The following is a 20035-nucleotide window of genomic DNA, read 5'->3' as shown; positions in this document are numbered from 1 at the left end:
CTATGGCAGGTGGCAGTGTTGGAACACACATTGTCAATTGCCTGTCCAAACCGTTTCTCTTCCTGCCAGGCTCTACAATTACGATAAAATGTGGGTTTAAGCAGGATTTAAACACGGCCACGTCTCAAAGCGCCATGCGGAAACAGCACGTGCGTGCAGTGTTCAGAGAGCAGTGACAGTTGCAGCAGCAAAGCAAGATCTTGAGACGGGACGTGACTCGGCGCGTGGCGTGGACATCACGTACGGCTGGGGGGAGAGAGAGTTCCTGACCGCGGGGCCCATCAGCGGGGAATGAGCGACCTCACACTGAGTGGCGGTTGCCTCGGGACTTCAACAGAACGCCTTGGTTGCTGGAGCGGAACGTGCGGGAAGGGGAGCAGAGTGAACCGAGAGTGGTGAGGTGGACGGGCGAGTCCACAGAAGATCTTTAAAGGTGGGGAGTGTGATCTTGAAAGTAATCCTGGCCTGGGTTGGGAGCCAGCGGAGCAATCAGAGTATTGGGGTCCTGCAAACTTTGTGAATATTATTAATGATGTCGCTTATCCATCATATAGTTTTTTTTTAATTAGATCATGTAAATATATAAATGTGTCGTTAAAACCCGCCACCACCCGACACAGCCAACTAGTAAGGGTTGTCACGTAAACCACCATCACCCCACACAGAAATTTGCTCTTATCAAGACGCTCATTCATCGAGCTAAGAAAGTGTCAGATGGTGACAGTCTGAGACATGAAATTCAACATGTTAAAGAAGCGCTGCAAATTAACGGTTGCAATGATGCACAAATCAACAGAGCATTGAATGCCAAATCCAAATCAAATAACACGAGCATTGAAACTGCCCAAGTAATTAAAACGATCAAAATACCATACATTGCGGGAGTAACTGATAAACTCGCCAGATGTTTGAAAATACAAAACATCCGAGTCAGATTTGGCACGGTACATAAAATACAGAATCTAATATTCGGTACAAAAGATGTGTTACCGAAGCTATCAACAGAAGGTGTGTATAGAATTAACTGCACGAGTGGTAAATGTTATGTTGGGCAAACAGGACGAATGATCAGCACGAGACTAAAAGAACATCAGAGAAATATAAAATTCTCACAAATGCAACTGTCAGCAGTACCAGACCACACGTGCCAACAAGGACACTCAATTGATTTTGATGTTGAAGTTCTGTGCCACACGAGCTACTCCTGGCCAAGACTAATTAGAGAATCGATCGAAATTGAAAGAAATCAAAATAACTTTAACCGTTCGCGTAGCTACCGCCTTAGTGCTGCATGGATGTGAATCATCAAATAATACATTATTTAAATGCATGCCTACAAAGGGCAGCATACTTCAATAGGGATTAACGTTGGTAGGGCTATTTTAATAAACACAATAGACAGGAAGGACAAGTTTTAAAGGCTCGCATAATGCACATGCATAATGTACGTTGCCTCAGTAATCACTCCCCCCCCCCCCCCCCACATTGTGCAAGAGCGCAGAAGGGTGGTCACCACATCTACGCCTCGATATAAGGAACGAAACAGTAAGACTTCTCCACAAATCTGGCTATTGCCTGATGAAGCTAGTTGTAATTACTGGCGAAACGTCGTACTCAGTTCGTAAATGTTGTGGCTTGGCTCTCCCACACACCGGTGTGCTGCTGCACTAGTGACGAATTGGCATGTTATGTTCACGTGACAACCCTTACTAGTTGGCTGTGTCGGTGGTGGCGGTTTAAATGACACAGCATTTATATATGTATGCGATCTAACCCCAAAAACCTCTATTATGGATTATATTGATATTGGTCGTGAAAGCCTCCTGCCACTTGTCAAAGTGATGTCGTTTATTTAGACAGCCTCCCCAGCCTCCTTCCAGGAGGGTGCTGCATCAGAGTGTGTGGCCGGTGCCATTCAATTCCTTGTTAAATATTTTGCATGCCAAAATGAATTGTGTGTCAGGAGAAGCCCAGCATGCAGATGAGGGGGTTTCCAATCACAATTCCGCAGAGGCAGGTTCGCGAGCCCACGCGCCGTACCGCAAACTCCTTGGCCACGTCACAGCCCAGCGGGAGGGTTGGGAGTTTCACAAATCTGCGTGGCGGCGAACGATCCTCGCCTGCCAATTGCAGGGGATCAGAGAGGCGAGGGCCAGGGCACCCGGGCTCGCTCTGCCACCCGCTACACAAATGAGCACTGCGAGGGGATAAAAGCAGAATTTCCTCGCAGGCGCGACCATGGATGAAGGCCGATGGTGAACTCCGAGTCGTCGTGGTTACAAGCCGGGGAAGGGACCCAACTCCTCGCGCCGCTAGCGGCCACACACTCCGTCATCTCCAGCACCGATGCCTTCGGAACGCGGTGTAATTATCGTTTGTCATCGATTTCTTGAAATTTGTCTTTCCAGCCTGCCTTGACAAACAAGTTCGGAGGCATCCCTGATAGAAGTCTCTATCTGACCGTGCGGTGTTATTTGTATGTAGAGATTCACTTAATAGAGCTGATAAGAGGTACGTTTGCTCAGACATCCTCGTGCTAAGATGAACACATGTTATCCTCTCAGTCTTTGATAGTAAAACAGTGAAATTATTCTGCAAAACCCAAGCATTGCCAAGCCACACGAACGTATCCCTTATTGCTTAGGTTTGTAATTCATAGCGTTTGATGTTTTAGAAGGGAGGGTTTGTCGAGACTGAAGTAAAAACAAATGTTAATTCTTTGAAATTATACAAAAAAAATGTACAACCCTCTCTCAATCTACTGCTGGATGAAGGCCTTCCCACGCCACGTATTAAACCTCACCACACTGCTCACTGGGGGGCGGTGAAGGGGAGTCCAGATACAACTCACCACTGATGTCAGCCCTGGCCGGGAATCAAACTCGTCGGTTCGTACTACAGTGCTAACCACTGCACCACCCCTCTACAAAATTATTATGATATGACACAAACGTATTAAATTTAATTAATATTCAGTTTATCTTCTTGGTTCTTTCGGTAAAGTCACATAAAATGGAAATAATAAATAAATAAAAATAAAACATAATTATATTATTTTATTATAACTATTTTATAATGTTAAATTTTTATTATTTTATTATTTCCATTCTACGTCACTTTACCGAAAGAACCAAGAAGATGAATCCCTGCAGTCACGAAAGCTTTAAATCGAAATTTAATATTCAGTTTGTTGTGTTTCGGAACAAATCAGCAGCAGCAGCAGCAGGGCTCTCTCAAGGTGTGGGCAATGCCAGGAGGAGGAGGAGGAGGCGGAAGGAACGTGAGTGAGGCCCGGCCACCGAATGTGTGTTGAACAAGCGCCGCTGTTGGACTGAAGCCCACCGCCATCGCGCTGCTCTCCCGCGCTCACGCACGGCAGCACGGATGCGCCCGGTGGCATTTGAGTCAACGTGATGAACAACCCGCCGTTTCCCCCCCTCGGGCGCTCACATTTGAAGAATAAAGCTGTTACCAGGAGGCCACCAAGAGTTAACTGTGAGCTTAAAAAATTAAGCGGTAAAGGTGCAGCCCTGCAATTGCTCGCTCGTGCCGCTGCTGGTGGAACGGCCTCTGCTAGAGGGTATTTATACCCTCCAGAGGGTATTTTTGGCCTCCTCTTTCGCAAAGTTCGGACGTCTTGGAAGAGTTGGGAGGAGTACCCACACTTTACCCTACTATGCGTGACCCGCCGATTGATAACCTGTAGCGCACCCGTGTACACCGCTGGGTGGACAGAGGCTGGAGGATTTAAGAAACTTGCGCCATTTGTTTAAATTCCCATGCGAGGAAGACGAGTCGAAGCGGCGACTCCGAGGGTGCGCGAGTCCACAGTGCGCCGACCGCTCCGCTGTGGCGGTGTCCCAACTCGAGGCAACCGGATGGGAGCGTCCGTCGCCCGCATTTACTGCCGACGTGGGGACAGGGCCCGTTGGCGTTCTCATCCCATAAACAAAATAATCTCGCTTCTGTCGCGCTCTAAGATTAACGACGCGGCCACTGATGAGCGAGCGGGTGTTGCAAATAGAAAACGTGTTTCTGGGGAAAGGTCTGGGGTGGGGCGGGGCGGGGGGGGGGTGGAAGCTGCGAGTGCACGGGCAGCGTGCTGGGGGGCACCGTCGTCGTCGCTCCGCCGGGGAGGAGGATGGCGGACGGAACCCCTTGCAGTGAGGCCGGGGCTCTCCGGTTCGGTTCTACCTCCTGGCGCGGCAGGTCAAATAATGATGCAGCTTTATTAAACCACCCCCCTGCACCCCCCACTCAGCAGTGTAAATGGGTGCCACCCACTGTTAGTTGATTGGCGGGCCATGTGTGGTGGGGTACAGCGTGGTGGGTGACTCCCAACTCTTCCAGGAGGTCTGGCCACCACAGAAGAGTAGGCCAAGTGTCACGAGCCACATTGGGAAAATTCGAAAATGACACCGCGAGTTACTCAATTGGGATTACACCGCAGCAGTCATCGCCCCCTGCAGGCAGACCGGTTGCCTCGGTCACTCTGGCAAATGAGGCCATCCTGGCCTCGCGACTTCTCACCTGGTGTGGAGAAATACACGTGAAACTTGAACCCTTTCAAAGGGGCTTCTTTTAACAGAGCTCATTCGAGTGGATTCTACCAGTAGCGGCACAAGCAGGAAATTGCAGGGCTTCACCTTTACCATGGTAAGCAGTGGTGAGCAGTAAAAAAGCGCAGTGAGGAGGGGGCGGGGAGAGGGGAGCAGCGTTTCTCCGGGAGTGATGGCTGCAGCGCTGCCCCCACCTCTGGCCATGCCCTGGGTGCAATCGTGTTACCGAGTGTGCGCTTTGGCATTCTGCTGGCCTGCCGTGGTGTCAGCACATTCACGTAGCGTGGCCTCGAGCCTCCGAGCTGATTGCATGATTTCTCTTCTCTTTGGATGCACAACCTACCCCCCCATTGTGGCCACTTTACCTCCCTGCCGTTAGACCAATCTTGAACCGTAATGCCTTCATCTGGCGCCCCAGCCAATTAAGCATCGTTAAGCACATTCCGGGCCTGCCTGGAGATTGGCGTGAGCTCGTAACTCAGGGGAGATTTAAAAACCTCTCCCCGCGTATATCGGGCTCATTTCCAAAGCGAGCGCTGCCAGCAGCATCCGGCTCCAGAGCCACAGCTCCTGTCACGCACCGCTCTTCACGCGCCCTTTGCTGCGCGGGATCTCGCGCGTTTGTGCCGCTGCGCTTTTGTTTTCAGGTCGTGCCACGTGTTGTCGTAAAAAGATGCCCGACGTTTCGCTCTGCGGTCACGTGGTTGGCCTGCTCGGGTTACTGATTTTGTTTGATTTTCCGTGTCATGTTTCAGTTCCCCCCCCCCCCCCCACTTGTTACTGTGGTGACCCAGGTCACCTTTGCAAATGAGAAACAATATCCTGGTTTCTGAGAATTCTCACGTGGTTTAAGAAATAAAATAAAAACTGGAGGAACTTCATCAGGAACCCAATATGGAATTCACTTTCAGCACGTAAAGTCAAATGTTGGACATTGTGCTCGACAACAAACGGCACGATTTGAAAATATGCGGCAGAGGGCTACCAGGGAATGTCTCACTCTGCCAGGGCCCCTCTCACTCTGCCAGGAGGGCTACCCGGGGCCTCTCAGTCCACATGGTGTCATCATGCACAGCCATGAGGGTCCTGCGTAGATCGTTCATTCAGCTGCGAGATCACCAGAGTTTGTCTCCGGACACAAACGCACGACGAGTGACTACAGTGCATCTCATTTGAAGCCTCTTGCGATCGCATAATCAACTTCTCCTTGCACTAGCGCTCTAATATTTGAGGCTACAGAAGCCAAATGAAAAAGTAAGTGAATTTACAGTAAACAAATAATATAGCGAATTTTTAAACACGCACGCAGATATTGCAAATATCGCTCTCATCGCTAAAGCGATTAACCAGGAGGGCAGAAGCTGTATACAAGCACGCCCCTAAGGAGCAAGGGCCATGTGTGCTTATATCCACGGTCGTGTGCTTGTATCAGAAGTCGCCCTTCGCCTTGCACATCAGCGTCATGTAAGCGTTGTGTCGCCTCTATGAGAGTTGTGCCTACATGAGGTGTGCTTGTATCTTGGCCTCTAGCTCGCTCTGTTAACTCACCACGCCGGTGACGGCGCGGGATTGGTCAAACCGCGTCCTATTTTACCTTACCACGGTGAGTCGCAAGCCAGGTAACAGAATCAGCATGTGTATGTATACTGGAGGAATCCCATGAGCGATAACGATCAGTAGGGGTGGGTCAGAACGCTACAACAACAAACAATACAGAAACACAATAGGAGTGCAAAGTAGAGGAAGCGTAAGACAATCACTTGGAAAAAATAAAAATACAGATAAATCTAAACTATTTCTATTTGACCAGGTAAATCCCACTGAGATATTAGCTTGTTTTTCAGAAACAACTTGGCCACAAATAGCTCAGCTAAGTGGCTTATCACGTGGAAATTTATGGCAGCCAAATAATTTATAAGGCATGTTTCAAATGTTTCAATTGCGCGCGTTGTACGTAGGCGAGAGGCTTTCAAGTAGCGTCGAGTTTGACAGTGGGGGGCAGGTGGGGGGGTATGGGGGGCAGGTGGGAGGGGTATGGGGGGCAGATGGGGGGGTGTGGGGGGCAGGTGGGGGGGGTATGGGGGGCAGGTAGGAGGGGAATGGGGGGCGGGTGGGGGGGTATGGGGGGCAGGAGGGGGGGGAGCCCACAGATGCGGTGCCGTCGTTCACGATGCTACTCGGAATAATGGCAGGAAGCAGTGTCGGAGCCGGATAATTAATGAACGCATTAGAAAGCAATTAGCGGCGGGATCTATTATAGAAACAGCAGCTCAGGACAGATTAATGGTATCGACACATTTGCGGAATGGGTGAAGAAAGACTTCCCGGGATTAGAAGAGGCTAGTAAGTGATCAGCAGGGAATCCAGGCGTGGATAGAGGGCATTAGTGCAATTGTTAAATACGCTGCGGTGAACCGAACGGCTCGATAGGGAACTTGAGAGCAGAGGGTTCCATGGGAATGACGATCCCCCCACTGGAAGGGCGCAATGCAATGCAAACGTTTGGGATTGCCAGGGTGTGGCGGGACATTGTGTGGCTATCACAGCCTCGCCGTGCACCCGGGGACTGAGTAACGTGGACGATGGCAGCTCTGGTGGTGGTTCTGTGATATATGTCAATGATGGCGGCGTGCAGAAAGAATGTGATGATGATGATGATAATGAGAAAGATGACACAGATATGGATGATCAGGATGCCACCTTGAATGACGGTGATGAGAGCAACCCTGGTGATCTTCATTCAATCACATTCATCATCATTATCAGCCTTGCTATGTTGGTCATGGGGGTTGTTTGACCATACTACACCATGCTGGTCAGTGCGGATTTCTTGAAGGGGCTGGGAGGGCTTTGAACTGGTTAAGTATTTACATTTTACTCGCCACTGATATTAGCCGTGACCAGAAATCAAACTCAAGTAGCTGGGTTCATAACGCGATATGCTAACCGATGCGTCACCACTCCCTCCCCCAAGCGCCCACATTAACATCATCTTCAAACTTACATTTTCAAGATGAACTTGTGTTTAATGTAAATTCTCACCATATTAAACGATCAATCACTGGCCGCGGCAGGATTTGGCGAAATCGGTTTAGTGTCCGTCACAGGGAGATATTGTGGACGCCCCGCAGCAGATAAACACATCTCGCGAACGAGGCCACGGGGGCCTCAGGGGGGTTCGCCCCTCCCTCGTACGCAACGCCACCGGTGCCCCGGGCCAGAGATAATCCCGGGGGTTTTGCGGGTTGGAGACACGGTGACACGCCTCGCGAAATAAGGTAATGGAGAACGAATGGTAACAAAGGTGCAGCCCTGCAATTGCTCGCTCGTGCCACTGGCGCCAGCATCGGCCCGCCGACACAACCGAGCCACGACTGAGCCACGACCGAGCCACGACCGAGCCACAACCGAGCAGCAACCAAGCCACGACCGAGCCACGACCGAGCGTTACCTCGCTGGCGTTGAGCTCATTGAGCACGATGACCGAGGTGCAGCGATAGTCGAACACGAGGCGCCAGAAGTCCTTGACGGTGTTGGGCAGCGGGTGCTGCGTCACGATGAACGCCGACGGGCGGTGGTAGCTCTGCGACAGGTCAAACAGGACGAGCGGGGGGGCACAGACGGGAGGATGTTACAAACTTGTAGCCTTGTTTTCAACTGCCGTGCCGGGAAATCGCATCGAACCGGCGACCTCTGGATTGCAAGCCCACGATGCTAACCATTGCACCGCGGCAGCTTCCCTCCCAGGAAAGTGCCTAAATTAGTAATATGAGTAAATAAATTAAATGGTAGGAAACCGAGGAAATGTCAATGAACTCTCATAGGCTCAGTCTCAAAGTATGCAAATACATTTTTGAATTAAACAGTTGTAGATGCATACAGATGGCATGCTTATTAATAATGATTTTGGATTCAAGAGATATTCTAAACATGTGACGTTCCCGTATGATGATAAATACTCTTCTACACAACCTGTTCTATTTGTGTCTCACGGCACACATCTGGTGGCTCAGTGGTGGCGTCATGGTTCGCGCACCTGCGCTACGAAGTGAGCGCCCTACGCCAGACTCCCGGCCACGGCTATGCCAGTGGAAAAAGATATCTGAACTAGGAGATCAAGTGAACATAGGAGTACAGCGCAACAACGGACTTCGTTACACTACCAGCACAACGACGTAATGCCACAGCATATAAAGTCTGTTGTGTATCCCAGTTAACCAATCATATAAAGTCTGTTGTGTATCACAGTTAACCCATCGGTTACGATCCAGGCTCAACGCTGCTTAGCTTCTGAGATCTGATGAGATGGGGCACATTCCAGATGGATTGGTCACCGGCTACACGTACATCGCTCCGTGCCAGGTTAACGATCTTCGCCATCGGAGCTCACGAGCTGACAAGCACGCATTTATGGCTTCCTCAGAAATCCCATGAATAAATCCTCCACGTGGAATTGATGTTCACTGCAGCAGAGACATATATTTGTCCAATACAGAGATACATCTTTAGGGTCTCACGAAAAACGCCGTGGAAGAGTAGGCCTAATACAGCCAGGAGGCACTGCTCTCCAGAGCCTTCTCCTCTTGCGGAGGCCGCTCCCAAGGCAGCGGCGTGAGGAATCAATTCCAGGGCTGCACTTTTCCTTTTAGTTATTCATGAAAAAAGTCATTACAATTTTCTCGGGCTTTTATGGCGAGTTCTACAATGTTACGGCAAGTTTGTTCTTTGGAACAAAACTGCAATGAGGCACTCTTACTGCGCGCGAGAAATAAACACTGATGCGCCTTCGGACTTCGGAGAAATCAATGCATTTATCGCAACAATTGCAACATATATGTTTTTGCAGCTGCATTCCATGAAACATTTACTTATCCATCGTGGTCAAACGGTGAACACACCGGGTTAGCAACATCCCGATGCGTTCTACTTGGCACTTCGTACCGTCTTTGAGCCCCGCCCCCCTCCCTCCCGATACGTTCCATTCATTGGCTACCACATTCTGATGAGCTCCCCCCCCCCTCTCCTCCCCCCTCAACTTGCTTTTAAGGGATTACATCTTGAATCATTGCCTCACTTGATGCAGCAAATCTGGCTGTGACGGTTCCACCTGATGACGGAGACTTGTGTTGCCTCCGAAACGTCGTGATTTTTATTTTTATTTTATTTTACTTTTATTAATTTTAATGTTTTACCTACGTGACTTTACCGAAAACACCTAAGAATAGTACAAATGGTCGCTTCGTGGTGGGGTACAGTGTGGGTATTCCCACCTCTTCCAAGACGGGGATGGTCAGGCCACAACAAAGTGGAAGCTCCTCTCCCATCAGGCTACAACTCGAGTGGAAGCCCTTCTGCCAACAGTGGCATGAGCAAATAATTGCAGCGCTGCACCTTTACATTACATATGTCGATTACTTTCATGCAGCCCGGTTTGGATTGTAAAAGGTCCCTGGTTTCTACTTTAGTGATATCGCCTCTTTGCCGAGCCTGGGAATTCATTCATGGCACAGCGGGGGCTCTTTTGGGGATTTTTTCTTTTTTATTTGCAGCCGAGCAAAATACGCGGGCTTTGACAGTGAGCCGCATGCTCGCCGAGTTGGCATTTTGCGCATACATATGAATGTCTTTATCGTCGTCATCACGGATCACGCACAGTGTATCCACTGCTGGGTGAAGGTCTTCCCGAGCCGCCAATTCGCACGAGCTGATGTCACCGCTCCCTCTACGCGGGGTACATCCTCTCGGGTGTGATCTCTCCCTTGGCTGCTACTTCGTCTTTAGTCTCAGCCACTGGCCATCATCACCCCGTCTCGCGACGTGTCCTGCCCAAGTCACTATGATGCCTCTAACTCGCCTATACTCTCTAATCCTTGCATTCCTTTTTCCTGTCGCTCAGTGTAATTCTAAGCATGCACCTCTCCACACTTGCAATGTCCATATTTCCGATCTATATGTCGCAGCAGGCGATACGGACTGATCGGGTACATAAACCTCTTTGAAAATCTCTGTCAGTCCTTTGAGAATGTCTAACAATTCATTCTGCTAATCATCCAATCATAATGATAATGTCTCCTTGTAGTCCCAGATTCAAATTAACTTTGAATTTTCATTGAAAGAAATTTATTAACGAGAGTTTTTTTTTATATTAGAACCTGTGACATGCAGGGTTAATTAGTAATTGTCAGCACCAACCGACTCGTGCAGATTTTCCCACTCAATCACACTATTCGAGAAACTATTTGCCCCTGTTGTTATCCATGGCCAGCATTCACACTGAGCGAAAGTGGGATTGTAACACAGCGCACTAACCAGTGCCATGGCTGCCCCCATCTCCACACCACACTACACACACCGCACGGGTCTGCCTGTTAAAATATTCCTAAGGCCAGAGATTGAACCCGGTTCAAGGGCGATGAGATCGCAATGCCAAAACCAGCGCGCCACCACCACCCCTACTCCACACACACGGCACGCATCTGCGTGTTAACATATTGCCCTGGCCATCCCGGTGTCTGAAGGGGACATGCTGAACACATGTTCAGGGACCACTGTTTGCTGCCATTAGCTGTCCACTAAGTTGATGAACCCCCCCTCCCCCCCCACCAAAGGACAAAATACACTCACGCAACCTTTCCTTTCTGAGCCAAACGGCCCAATGACTAAATGACTAAAGATTACGGAGACGGGACGGCACCAGACGGTGCAGAGCGCATCGCTCAAACGGGCAGCAGGCAAACACAGCAATCTCCGACACGGCACGAGCGATACGCTCGGTGTGAGGGGCGAGGACAAGGGTCAGCGCCGGAGTTGGTGTTTGACTTGGCGATAATTACGGTTACGGTCGAGAGATTCCCACAAATAAAATATATAAAAGCCCCTCCCCAGACCTTCACGTTCGTCGGCTCTCACTCTGGATGATGAACGCGCCACGTCCTCCACGGCATTCGATACAAATCGTCTAACGGCAAGGGTCGCGACTCCGAACCCAGGGGGTGCCGAGCCTCGTCAAGGCCGCGGCGGCGCGTTCGGAGACGGGCCGCGTCGGCCGCGGCCGTCAGTTCCTACGACGGCGCCGTCGCCCCGCTCGACCTCGGCGTTCCAGCGACCCCCGACCCGGAGCGGCCGCTCGGCCGACGGCAGCGGCGCTCGCCACCGCAGAGCGGCGGCGGGCGTGGGTTAGTGACGTCGCACGCGCCCGCTGGCCGAGTGGCTCCACACCCACAAGTCCAATGTCGTGGATGCCTCGACTCAGCATTGTATAATGAAGGAATGGTTACACCAAACGAGGAACCTGCACGTGGCACACAGTTTGCCTCCTGGGTCGACTTCCCCTGAGCTGGCAGAAGGTCGTGGGTCATATGCATCGGGCATCGAGAACTCTCACTGCATTCTAATGTGACCTCCGACGTGACACCCAACGTCCTTTGTGGTTGTTCTATACACGACCTGATCGCCCAGCACAACAATAACAAATCATGCACTCACGGGCAAATAGCGCATTCTCCAACTATTACTCAGCTTCTCTGGCACCTCCATCGATTGCTACAGAGGAAGGCCCAACACCTGAAACGTCGTTCATTATCTTTTTTTCCCCTTTAGGGCCAGAGTTGTGTTATTGACGAATGTGTTGGGTTTTCAGCATGGACGACCCCAGGCTAGCCCGGCGCCAGTATGGGTGGGGGGGGGATCAGTGCGGCGCTCACGTCCATGAGGGCGGCGTTGATGTAGTTGCTGCTGTCTCCGTCCAGCGTGAGCAGGAAGGGCAGGCAGCGGTCCGGTGGCAGCGTCTCCTTGTGCCGATTCTTGGTGTTGTTGCGGGGCAGCAGCGCGATGCTGCAGTCCTCCACGCGCAGCGCCGGAGTCACCGTGTTCAGCGTCTGAGCGCCGACATTCCGCAAGCGGAGCGTCATTAAAAACCCACACGGCCGCCGAAATCGGAGGTCAGAATGCCGAGGCACCACCGCTGAGAGCCTGGGTTAAAATCCAGGTTTCAGCCGCCTGTGATTAAACCGGGTTCTCACGTGTTGTGAGCCGATGGTCTCGGCCCAGCCACCAATGACTGCACGTAAAAAAACACCACATTAAATTTGGTTTTGGCACCTAATTTGGCTAAATTCCTGCTCTGAGGATTAAAATATCAGCCCAAATGTCATATGACAAACATTCCTCTCATGCACAGAGTGGCTGGAAAAGAACTTCCAGCCTACTGTGTGGACCAAAAGTCACAACTTTCCTGCTAGAGTTCCAAACGTACACTTAAATTTCGGGATGTACAATTGAAATACTATTGTCGTGAAAGAAAGAAAAAAACGGAACAGGTGTTATTTGTCGCAGGAATGTTTTCTTTTTGCTTTGGACATGATGATTACGAGGTCATTTTATTACCAGATGATCTTGTAAGGCCACGCAGGTAAAATTCAAAACCTAACGTGAAGTGGCGGCAATACAGAGCCAACTTTTACTGTGGATAAAGCAAATATTGCATATTTACGAAGAGATATCATATTTTCCTATAAAAATTCATACCGTATTTATTATTTCAAACCAACACACCTTAAAAAAACAATGAAGAACGCGGTTTATGATCAATTATGCATCGGAGATGTCGCAGCGGAGATCGCATTACCAGGAACTCCTCCTTGATCTGATTGGTGTGCGTTTGGGGGTCCAGTCTCGCCAGGTCGTAATACACGGAGCGGAACTCTGCGGCAGGGACCGCGGTGTCCCCGCACAGGCAGGCCTCCAGGATGACGTCGTGGATGAACACGTACTGCTCCTGCCCGTCGCATTCACACGACGAAACGAGCATTCACTCCCGGGGCATTGCTCGAGATTGCTTTGCTGCCCCGCTCTTCATTTACATGATTTTCTCTCCAATCCCCCGCAAGCCGGTTTGATTCGATCTCCAGGCGCGACAGGTGAAGCAATGGGGAGAGTTTCTTAAATGACCACCACCCCCCCCCCCCCCCCCAGCAGCATAAATGGGTTCACTACGTTAAGTCGATCGGAAGGTTTGCGTGCGGTGGGATAAAGCGTTGGTGACTCCAACCCCTGCGTAGGGGAGTAGGCCACATACCCTCTGCAGTCTCTCTCTCGTGGAGGGCCTTCTGCCAGCAACAAGCAATTTCAGGGCTGCTTTTACCACGTCCAGGGACCAGATTAAAACACCGCAGACTGTTGTAAAAAAGTGAACTTGGCTGTGTGTGATTGCTGAGACATGCCGGGAATCTCTCATAAAAACCATACAGCCGTCCACATTATCATACATTCAAGTTGTTCATCTGCGAGTCAGTCTGTAAGCCATGTCACTCGAATAAATATCATGCCAGAGAGTCTAGTAAGGGCTCCTTTACGTCCTAAAGGAACCAGGGACCTATGGTATGGATTAATCAGCAGTAGCAGCAGCAGCCACCATTGCCATCTCTCATGATCGTGCGATACAATAATCGCACGGAGCACCTGCAAACGGGCTGATTTCATCACTCCATCCCTGGTGTGAATCCACCGATGTTATTGATTATAAGCTAGGATAGACTTTGATCTGGATACAAAAAAAACCCACGACTGCGCTGTAATTACATGTTGGTCTCTCTCGATGCGTTCAGCACAAAGTTCAACGGAATAGAGTTCACAATGCAGTTTCATTAAGAAGATTAGCTTGACACGGGCCCGTACCAGCCTGGGTGCATACTGCACGGGTCGACTCCGCAATACAGAGCAAGCGTGCAGCACGCAGCCCACGCTGGAGCACAGGTCACGCCACCGCTCGTGACGCCACGGCCGCTCACCACGCAGCCTCAGTCAGGCACCGCCACGCGACAACAGACCCGCCATGTGCTATTGTTATTCTTACTGGGGTGGAGTGGTGGTACAGTGGTTGGCGTACTTCGCTATAAACCCCATGACCTGAGTTAGACTCCTGGCTACAGCTAACATCAGTGGTCGAGTGACATCCGAACCAGTTTCGGAGCACACTCTTATTAGCTCATTCTGACCAACGTGGTGAAGTATGGTCAAAGAAACCCCGTGACTGACATGGGAGACCTCCATCCAGCAGTGTATTGACAATACTAAAGATCAATTGGCATCACTATGTGTACCGCGACTGTGGCTTTAGCAGTAGCCTGCGTGAACAAAACTGTACGATAGCAATTTGAGCGGCATATTTTATTATTTATTTATGTTACGCTGTTAACTAATATAAACATGAAACTAAATTATTCGCTAAACAAACATGGAACTACACCAGGAATGCTGATGAGGTTTTAAACATTACAGTTTTATTATTTCGCTGGCACCTCGAACGGGCTGACCGCTTATTAAATGCAAACCACGGCAACCTCAGAGGCCACATTGTCCAAGCAAACATCCAGGATTAGAGGCAGTGGCAGCCAAAGCCCGCGAGCAGTGGGTGCCTACGAGGCCCTTGGAAAGGCAAGGTATGAAGAGTAACAGCTGTGTGTGCGTGTAACAGCAAGGGCAGCCGCGTGCCAAATGCGCACGCCAGCTCCTAATAACATCGACCCATTCACCGCGCTATCTCTGTACCACAGCGGTCGTCCGCCGCAACGCTCCCTCTGTCACAATCACCATTCAATCATCGTCTCTCCCTGCAGCGCCACTCTGACCACTCGCTAGCAAGCCATCTTCACCACCGTGACCGCTCGCTCCGCTCTTCCCCCTGATCTCATCTCTCCCTGCAGAGCTGCCGCGGTCGTCGACCACGAGTCCCTGTGGACGACGCGGACCGTCCACCCAGTTCTGCCTGTGATAAAATGACCGATGTCCAAGCTCTCTTCCTGGGCGGCGCTGAATATTTGCAGGCCGACACTCGGAGGGCATTGTGCACCGAGCGCTGGACAACTCCGCCGTCCGCCCACAAACGACCCCCCTCCCCCCCCCCCCCATTGTTAATGAAAGCACAGAGCGGCCTGCATCCGTTTCACTTAACCCTCAGGAACGCCGGGAGATCACTTTGGGAGACAATAACAGCACGGAAGAGCGCACGCGCATACACACACACATAGATATGACATTAAGCACGCCGTATTTGTAGGGACAGATATTATATTTAAATGGAGGCTCCATCCATTCAAAAGTAGATAATTATTTATTTTACTATCCTACGATTGCACGAGGAGGAGGAAGACGATGATGCGGATCTATGAAGGAGAGTCTCGGGTCCGGCTCTGAGGCCATGTGGCCCCTGAGTAAAACGTCTCCTTTTGAAAGCTGCATTATTAGTATTTTTATTATTTTAAGTTAAAAGAACTTTTCACCTGACAAAACCCATTTATGTGGAGAGCAAAAGAAAAAAGGAAAATACACAAATGTGAAATTTACATCATTGGGAGTGGACTCCTGCTTGCGAGCCCTTTCAACTTGTATAAATGAACGCAATTACCATCCTCTTTCAAACCGTGCCACTGCTCCACTTATGTGGCAGAGGAGGTTGGCCACATAAATGAGACAATTTCTGATCTACTATATCACCTGTGGCCCCTTGCTAAACAGCATCAGACAATAATGAATGATCCAGGAGAACAGTATGAAATGGCCCAGGCAATTTGTACTGTGAAATTGTAAGTGGCATTATGTATTAAGCCCATTATAAATAATTAGCATCACAGAAGACTGCCGCTCGCGTCGAGCTGCTCATTTGTACTCAAAATACACAGACACGCCGACACAGCCCAAATACACAAACGCGCTGACACGCAGACACGCGCACCCAGCCCAACTAAACAGACACGCAGACAGGCACACACAGTCCAACTACGCAGACATGCAGCCACAGCCATAATACACAGACACGCGCACACAGCCATAATAAACATCCACGCAAACACAGCCAAAATACACAAACACGCTGGCACGCAGACACGCAGACACACAGACACAAAGCACACAGCCCAACCACACAGACACACAGCCCAACCACACAGACACACAGACACACGCACACAGCCCAACCACACAGACACACAGACACACAGCCCAACTAGACAGACACACAGACACACGCACACAGACACACGCACACAGACACACAGCCCAACCACACAGACACACAGACACACAGACACACGCACACAGCCCAACCACACAGACACACAGCCCAACCACACAGACACACAGCCCAACTAGACAGACACACAGACACACGCACACAGACACACAGACACATGCACACAGACACACAGCCCAACCACACAGACACACAGCCCAACTAGACAGACACACAGACACATGCACACAGACACACAGACACACAGACACACACACACAGCCCAACCACACACGCACATAGCCCAACCACACAGACACACAGGCACACACCCCAACTAGACAGACACACAGACACACACACACAGACACACGCACACAGACACACAGCTCAACCACACAGACACACAGACACACGCACACAGCCCAACCACACAGACACACAGACACACAGCCCAACTAGACAGACACACAGACACACAGACACACGCCAGCGTGTTTCAGGTGCGCTCGTGGGGAATCATGTTCCGGGCAGCGCAGACAGCCCGGCTGATTTACGCGAAGATCTCTCGCAGAGATACCCACCCACCTACCCGCCACCTTTGTGTTGTCAAATTACAGGGGACATGAGGCTGGTGGCACTTTTTTGTAAATCAAAGGGGTAGGCAAATCGGACATTAAGGTGTAATCAATTGCATTATGGTCTATGTGACCACATTACCTTCCTCACTGATTAGGTTAGCAAAATGAGGGTGTTTGTTGGGCAGTGGCGATCATTGTCTGCAGCAGTCGGCTGCAACAGCACGTAATTACATCTTTGAATTAGAAACCGTAATTACATACGTGTGCATGCACGTGCTCGCATGTCGTGTACAAGCGCGCGTATATTTGTGTACGTAGATGCATACTGGCGCCGAACGGTGGGGCGGCGATTAGCGCCCTGCGCTAACCACCCGGTCGATCAGTTCAATTCCTGGCCATGGCTGATGACCCGACCCACCATCAACAACCCACGCTCACTGCCAGTGAAATATGGTCAAATAACCATGGGGAGTCCTTCATCCAGTAGTGGATTGATAAAAGGCTGTGAATTCTATTTTGTACATATTTTGCAAACATACCAGGGCCAGTAATGATGTTTTGAGAACAATGCATAGACATAATTACTGCATTAACATTTGTAAAATAATAATGATATTAATTCACAGCCCTTGATGAAGGCTTTCCCATGCCGTGCTAGTGTTGGGGGGTATTCGCCAGGGCAGTACGCTTGACCATACTTCACCACGTTCGAACCAGCTCAGATAATCACTCGCCACTGATGTCGACTGTGGCCGAGATCCAAACTCAGGTCGCCATGTTCATAGCAGAGGGTGCTAACCACTGCGCCACCACTCCACCCATTAAGCTTAATAAACCATTAGCCGTTTTTATAGCGTAACATAGCTAATGTCAGCTAACTATTTATATTCCACATTTAATGACTGCATATTGGTCGGCTCTCAAACTCCATGTCTGTCGCTATATACAATCCAGTTCATTGCTGTACTTTATTTAATTTGCTTTGCTTTTGTTGTTGTGGTGACCCAGGTCCCACTTGTGAATGACTCGTTCCTGGGTCTCTTGAGTTCTCACCCAGTCACAGAACTAAACAAACTCCATATAAATGACAGCACTGGCCCATTATACACATGCGTGTGTGGACGTGTGTATGTGTATGGGGAGCAGTAGTGTAGCGGTCAGCGCTCCGTGCTACGAACCCGGCGACTCAAGTTCGATTCCCGCCTACGACCAACATCAACGACAATTATATGAACCGATCCTGGGCCTCCCCTAGGTCGATGTGTAAACATCGCCACTGGGGATACAAAGGCGGCCGGGCATGGTGCTGGCCACCCCACCCCCTCGTGCGTTGTGCCGGCCTTCAATGGTGCTCGCTAACAGCACTTGCTCCAACAGCCTGTGTAGGCTACACGGGGGACCTTCGTGTGCGGCGCTGTGCGGAAGTGCAGGACGCACCTCGGTCTGCACCATGTTGACGCGCTGGGCCCGCAGCTCGCGCACGCAGTTGTAGATGTCGACCACGGCCTCCCCCTCGGCCATCTCCAGCATCATGTCGATGACGATGAAGCAGCCGGTACGGCCGGCACCCGCACTGCGCACACCGTTACACCGCACACACACACGTGTGCGTGCACAGACCCACATGCAGATAAGCACATGCAAATACCGTACTATAAAGACACACACGCAGAAAAATGTCAAACTCTCCATTTGGAACAAACGCTGTTGGGCAAGGGGCTGTTTTTGGCGGCGCAGTGAGGTGGTGGCGTAACGGCCACCGCACAAGCCAGCTGCCATGTTTGGAAGGCTCCAGCGTTGATTAATTTTGGACCGATTCAAGTGAGAAGGGGGCCCTGTCGCAATCCAAAGGTCGCCGCTTCGATTTCATCTCCCGGAACGGCATACGAACGATGGGCGAGTGTCTTAAAGTGCCTCTGCCTCTTGTCCACCCTGAATAAATTGATGTCCCACGGTCTGTCGTGGGGGGGGGGTAAAGTGTGAGTGCTCCCTCCTCGGCGTTGAAGAGTGGGCCAAATACCCTTTAGAGGGGGCTCTGTGGAGACTCTTCCGCCAGCAGTGCCTTGTGAAAGACATTGCAGGGCTGTGCCTTTACCCGAGTAGGAAGAGACTCGTGGCAGGCGGAGAGCACAAACAAGACTTTCCCACTGATGTCCATGGCACCATTCGTATAATTTTCACTCCTATCGTGTTTTTGTCGTGTTTGTTGTTGTAACTTTCTGACCCACCCTGACTGGACATCTGTGAAATAGAGCTTCATAAGCTCGTCGGATTCCTCCTGCAGGATAAACACAGATCCTGATCCTGAGCAGAGTTGAAAGCGTGCCGGGGAAGCATTCATCTCATAGCCACCACCCTTCTCCACACACTAAAAGACAAAGCTCCCCCGTGTAGCCTACATAGACTGTTGGGCGAAGAGTGGTTAGCGGCCACCTATAAGGCCTGGATGACACAAGGGGAGTGTGAGTTCAGCACAAGACTCCAGTAACAATGTTTACGTACCACACACAGTCTCATTTAATGCGGAGTTAACCAAGGGGAGGTCCATTACCAGTTCCAATTTCGCACAATATACGAGGGGATGGGTGGCCAACACCACGCCTGGCCGCATTTATCTCCATAGCGGAAATGTTTACACATCGCGCCAGGTACTCATTTGAGGCTGAGTCGAGCTAGGAAAGGCCGAGGACCGCTTCAGATAATCGTCACTGGTGATGGCCATGAGCAGGAATCAAACTTGGGTCGCCGGGTTCGTAGCGCAGAGCACCAACCGCGACACTGCCTCTGCACTCACACAATCGATACTGCCTCAGAATTACATAAATTGCCGTGGGTTTTCGACGGAACGCGTCGTGATATTTCAACCTCGTGTGTCGGCCTCAAAGCCG

The 20035-nt window shown here is 50.5% G+C and overlaps 1 protein-coding gene across 1 annotated transcript in view; it reads right to left on the bottom strand.

Moving 5' to 3' along the window:
• The window catches only part of LOC133353379 (receptor-type tyrosine-protein phosphatase kappa-like), a 189203-nt gene that overhangs the window by 15914 nt on the left and 153254 nt on the right, over positions 1-20035 (bottom strand). Inside the window, 4 exon segments of the mRNA XM_061569582.1 lie at positions 8011-8142; positions 12263-12436; positions 13186-13335; positions 18585-18720. Coding sequence (XP_061425566.1) covers positions 8011-8142; positions 12263-12436; positions 13186-13335; positions 18585-18720 — 592 coding nt within the window.

The sequence above is a fragment of the Lethenteron reissneri genome, chromosome 43 (genome assembly GCF_015708825.2).
Source record: "Lethenteron reissneri isolate LAM-NWPU_2019-01 chromosome 43, ASM1570882v1, whole genome shotgun sequence".
NCBI classification, from domain to species: Eukaryota; Metazoa; Chordata; class Hyperoartia; order Petromyzontiformes; family Petromyzontidae; genus Lethenteron; species Lethenteron reissneri.
The sequence above is the reverse complement of the archived record's forward strand: the minus strand, read 5'-3'. Positions and strand labels throughout refer to the sequence as shown.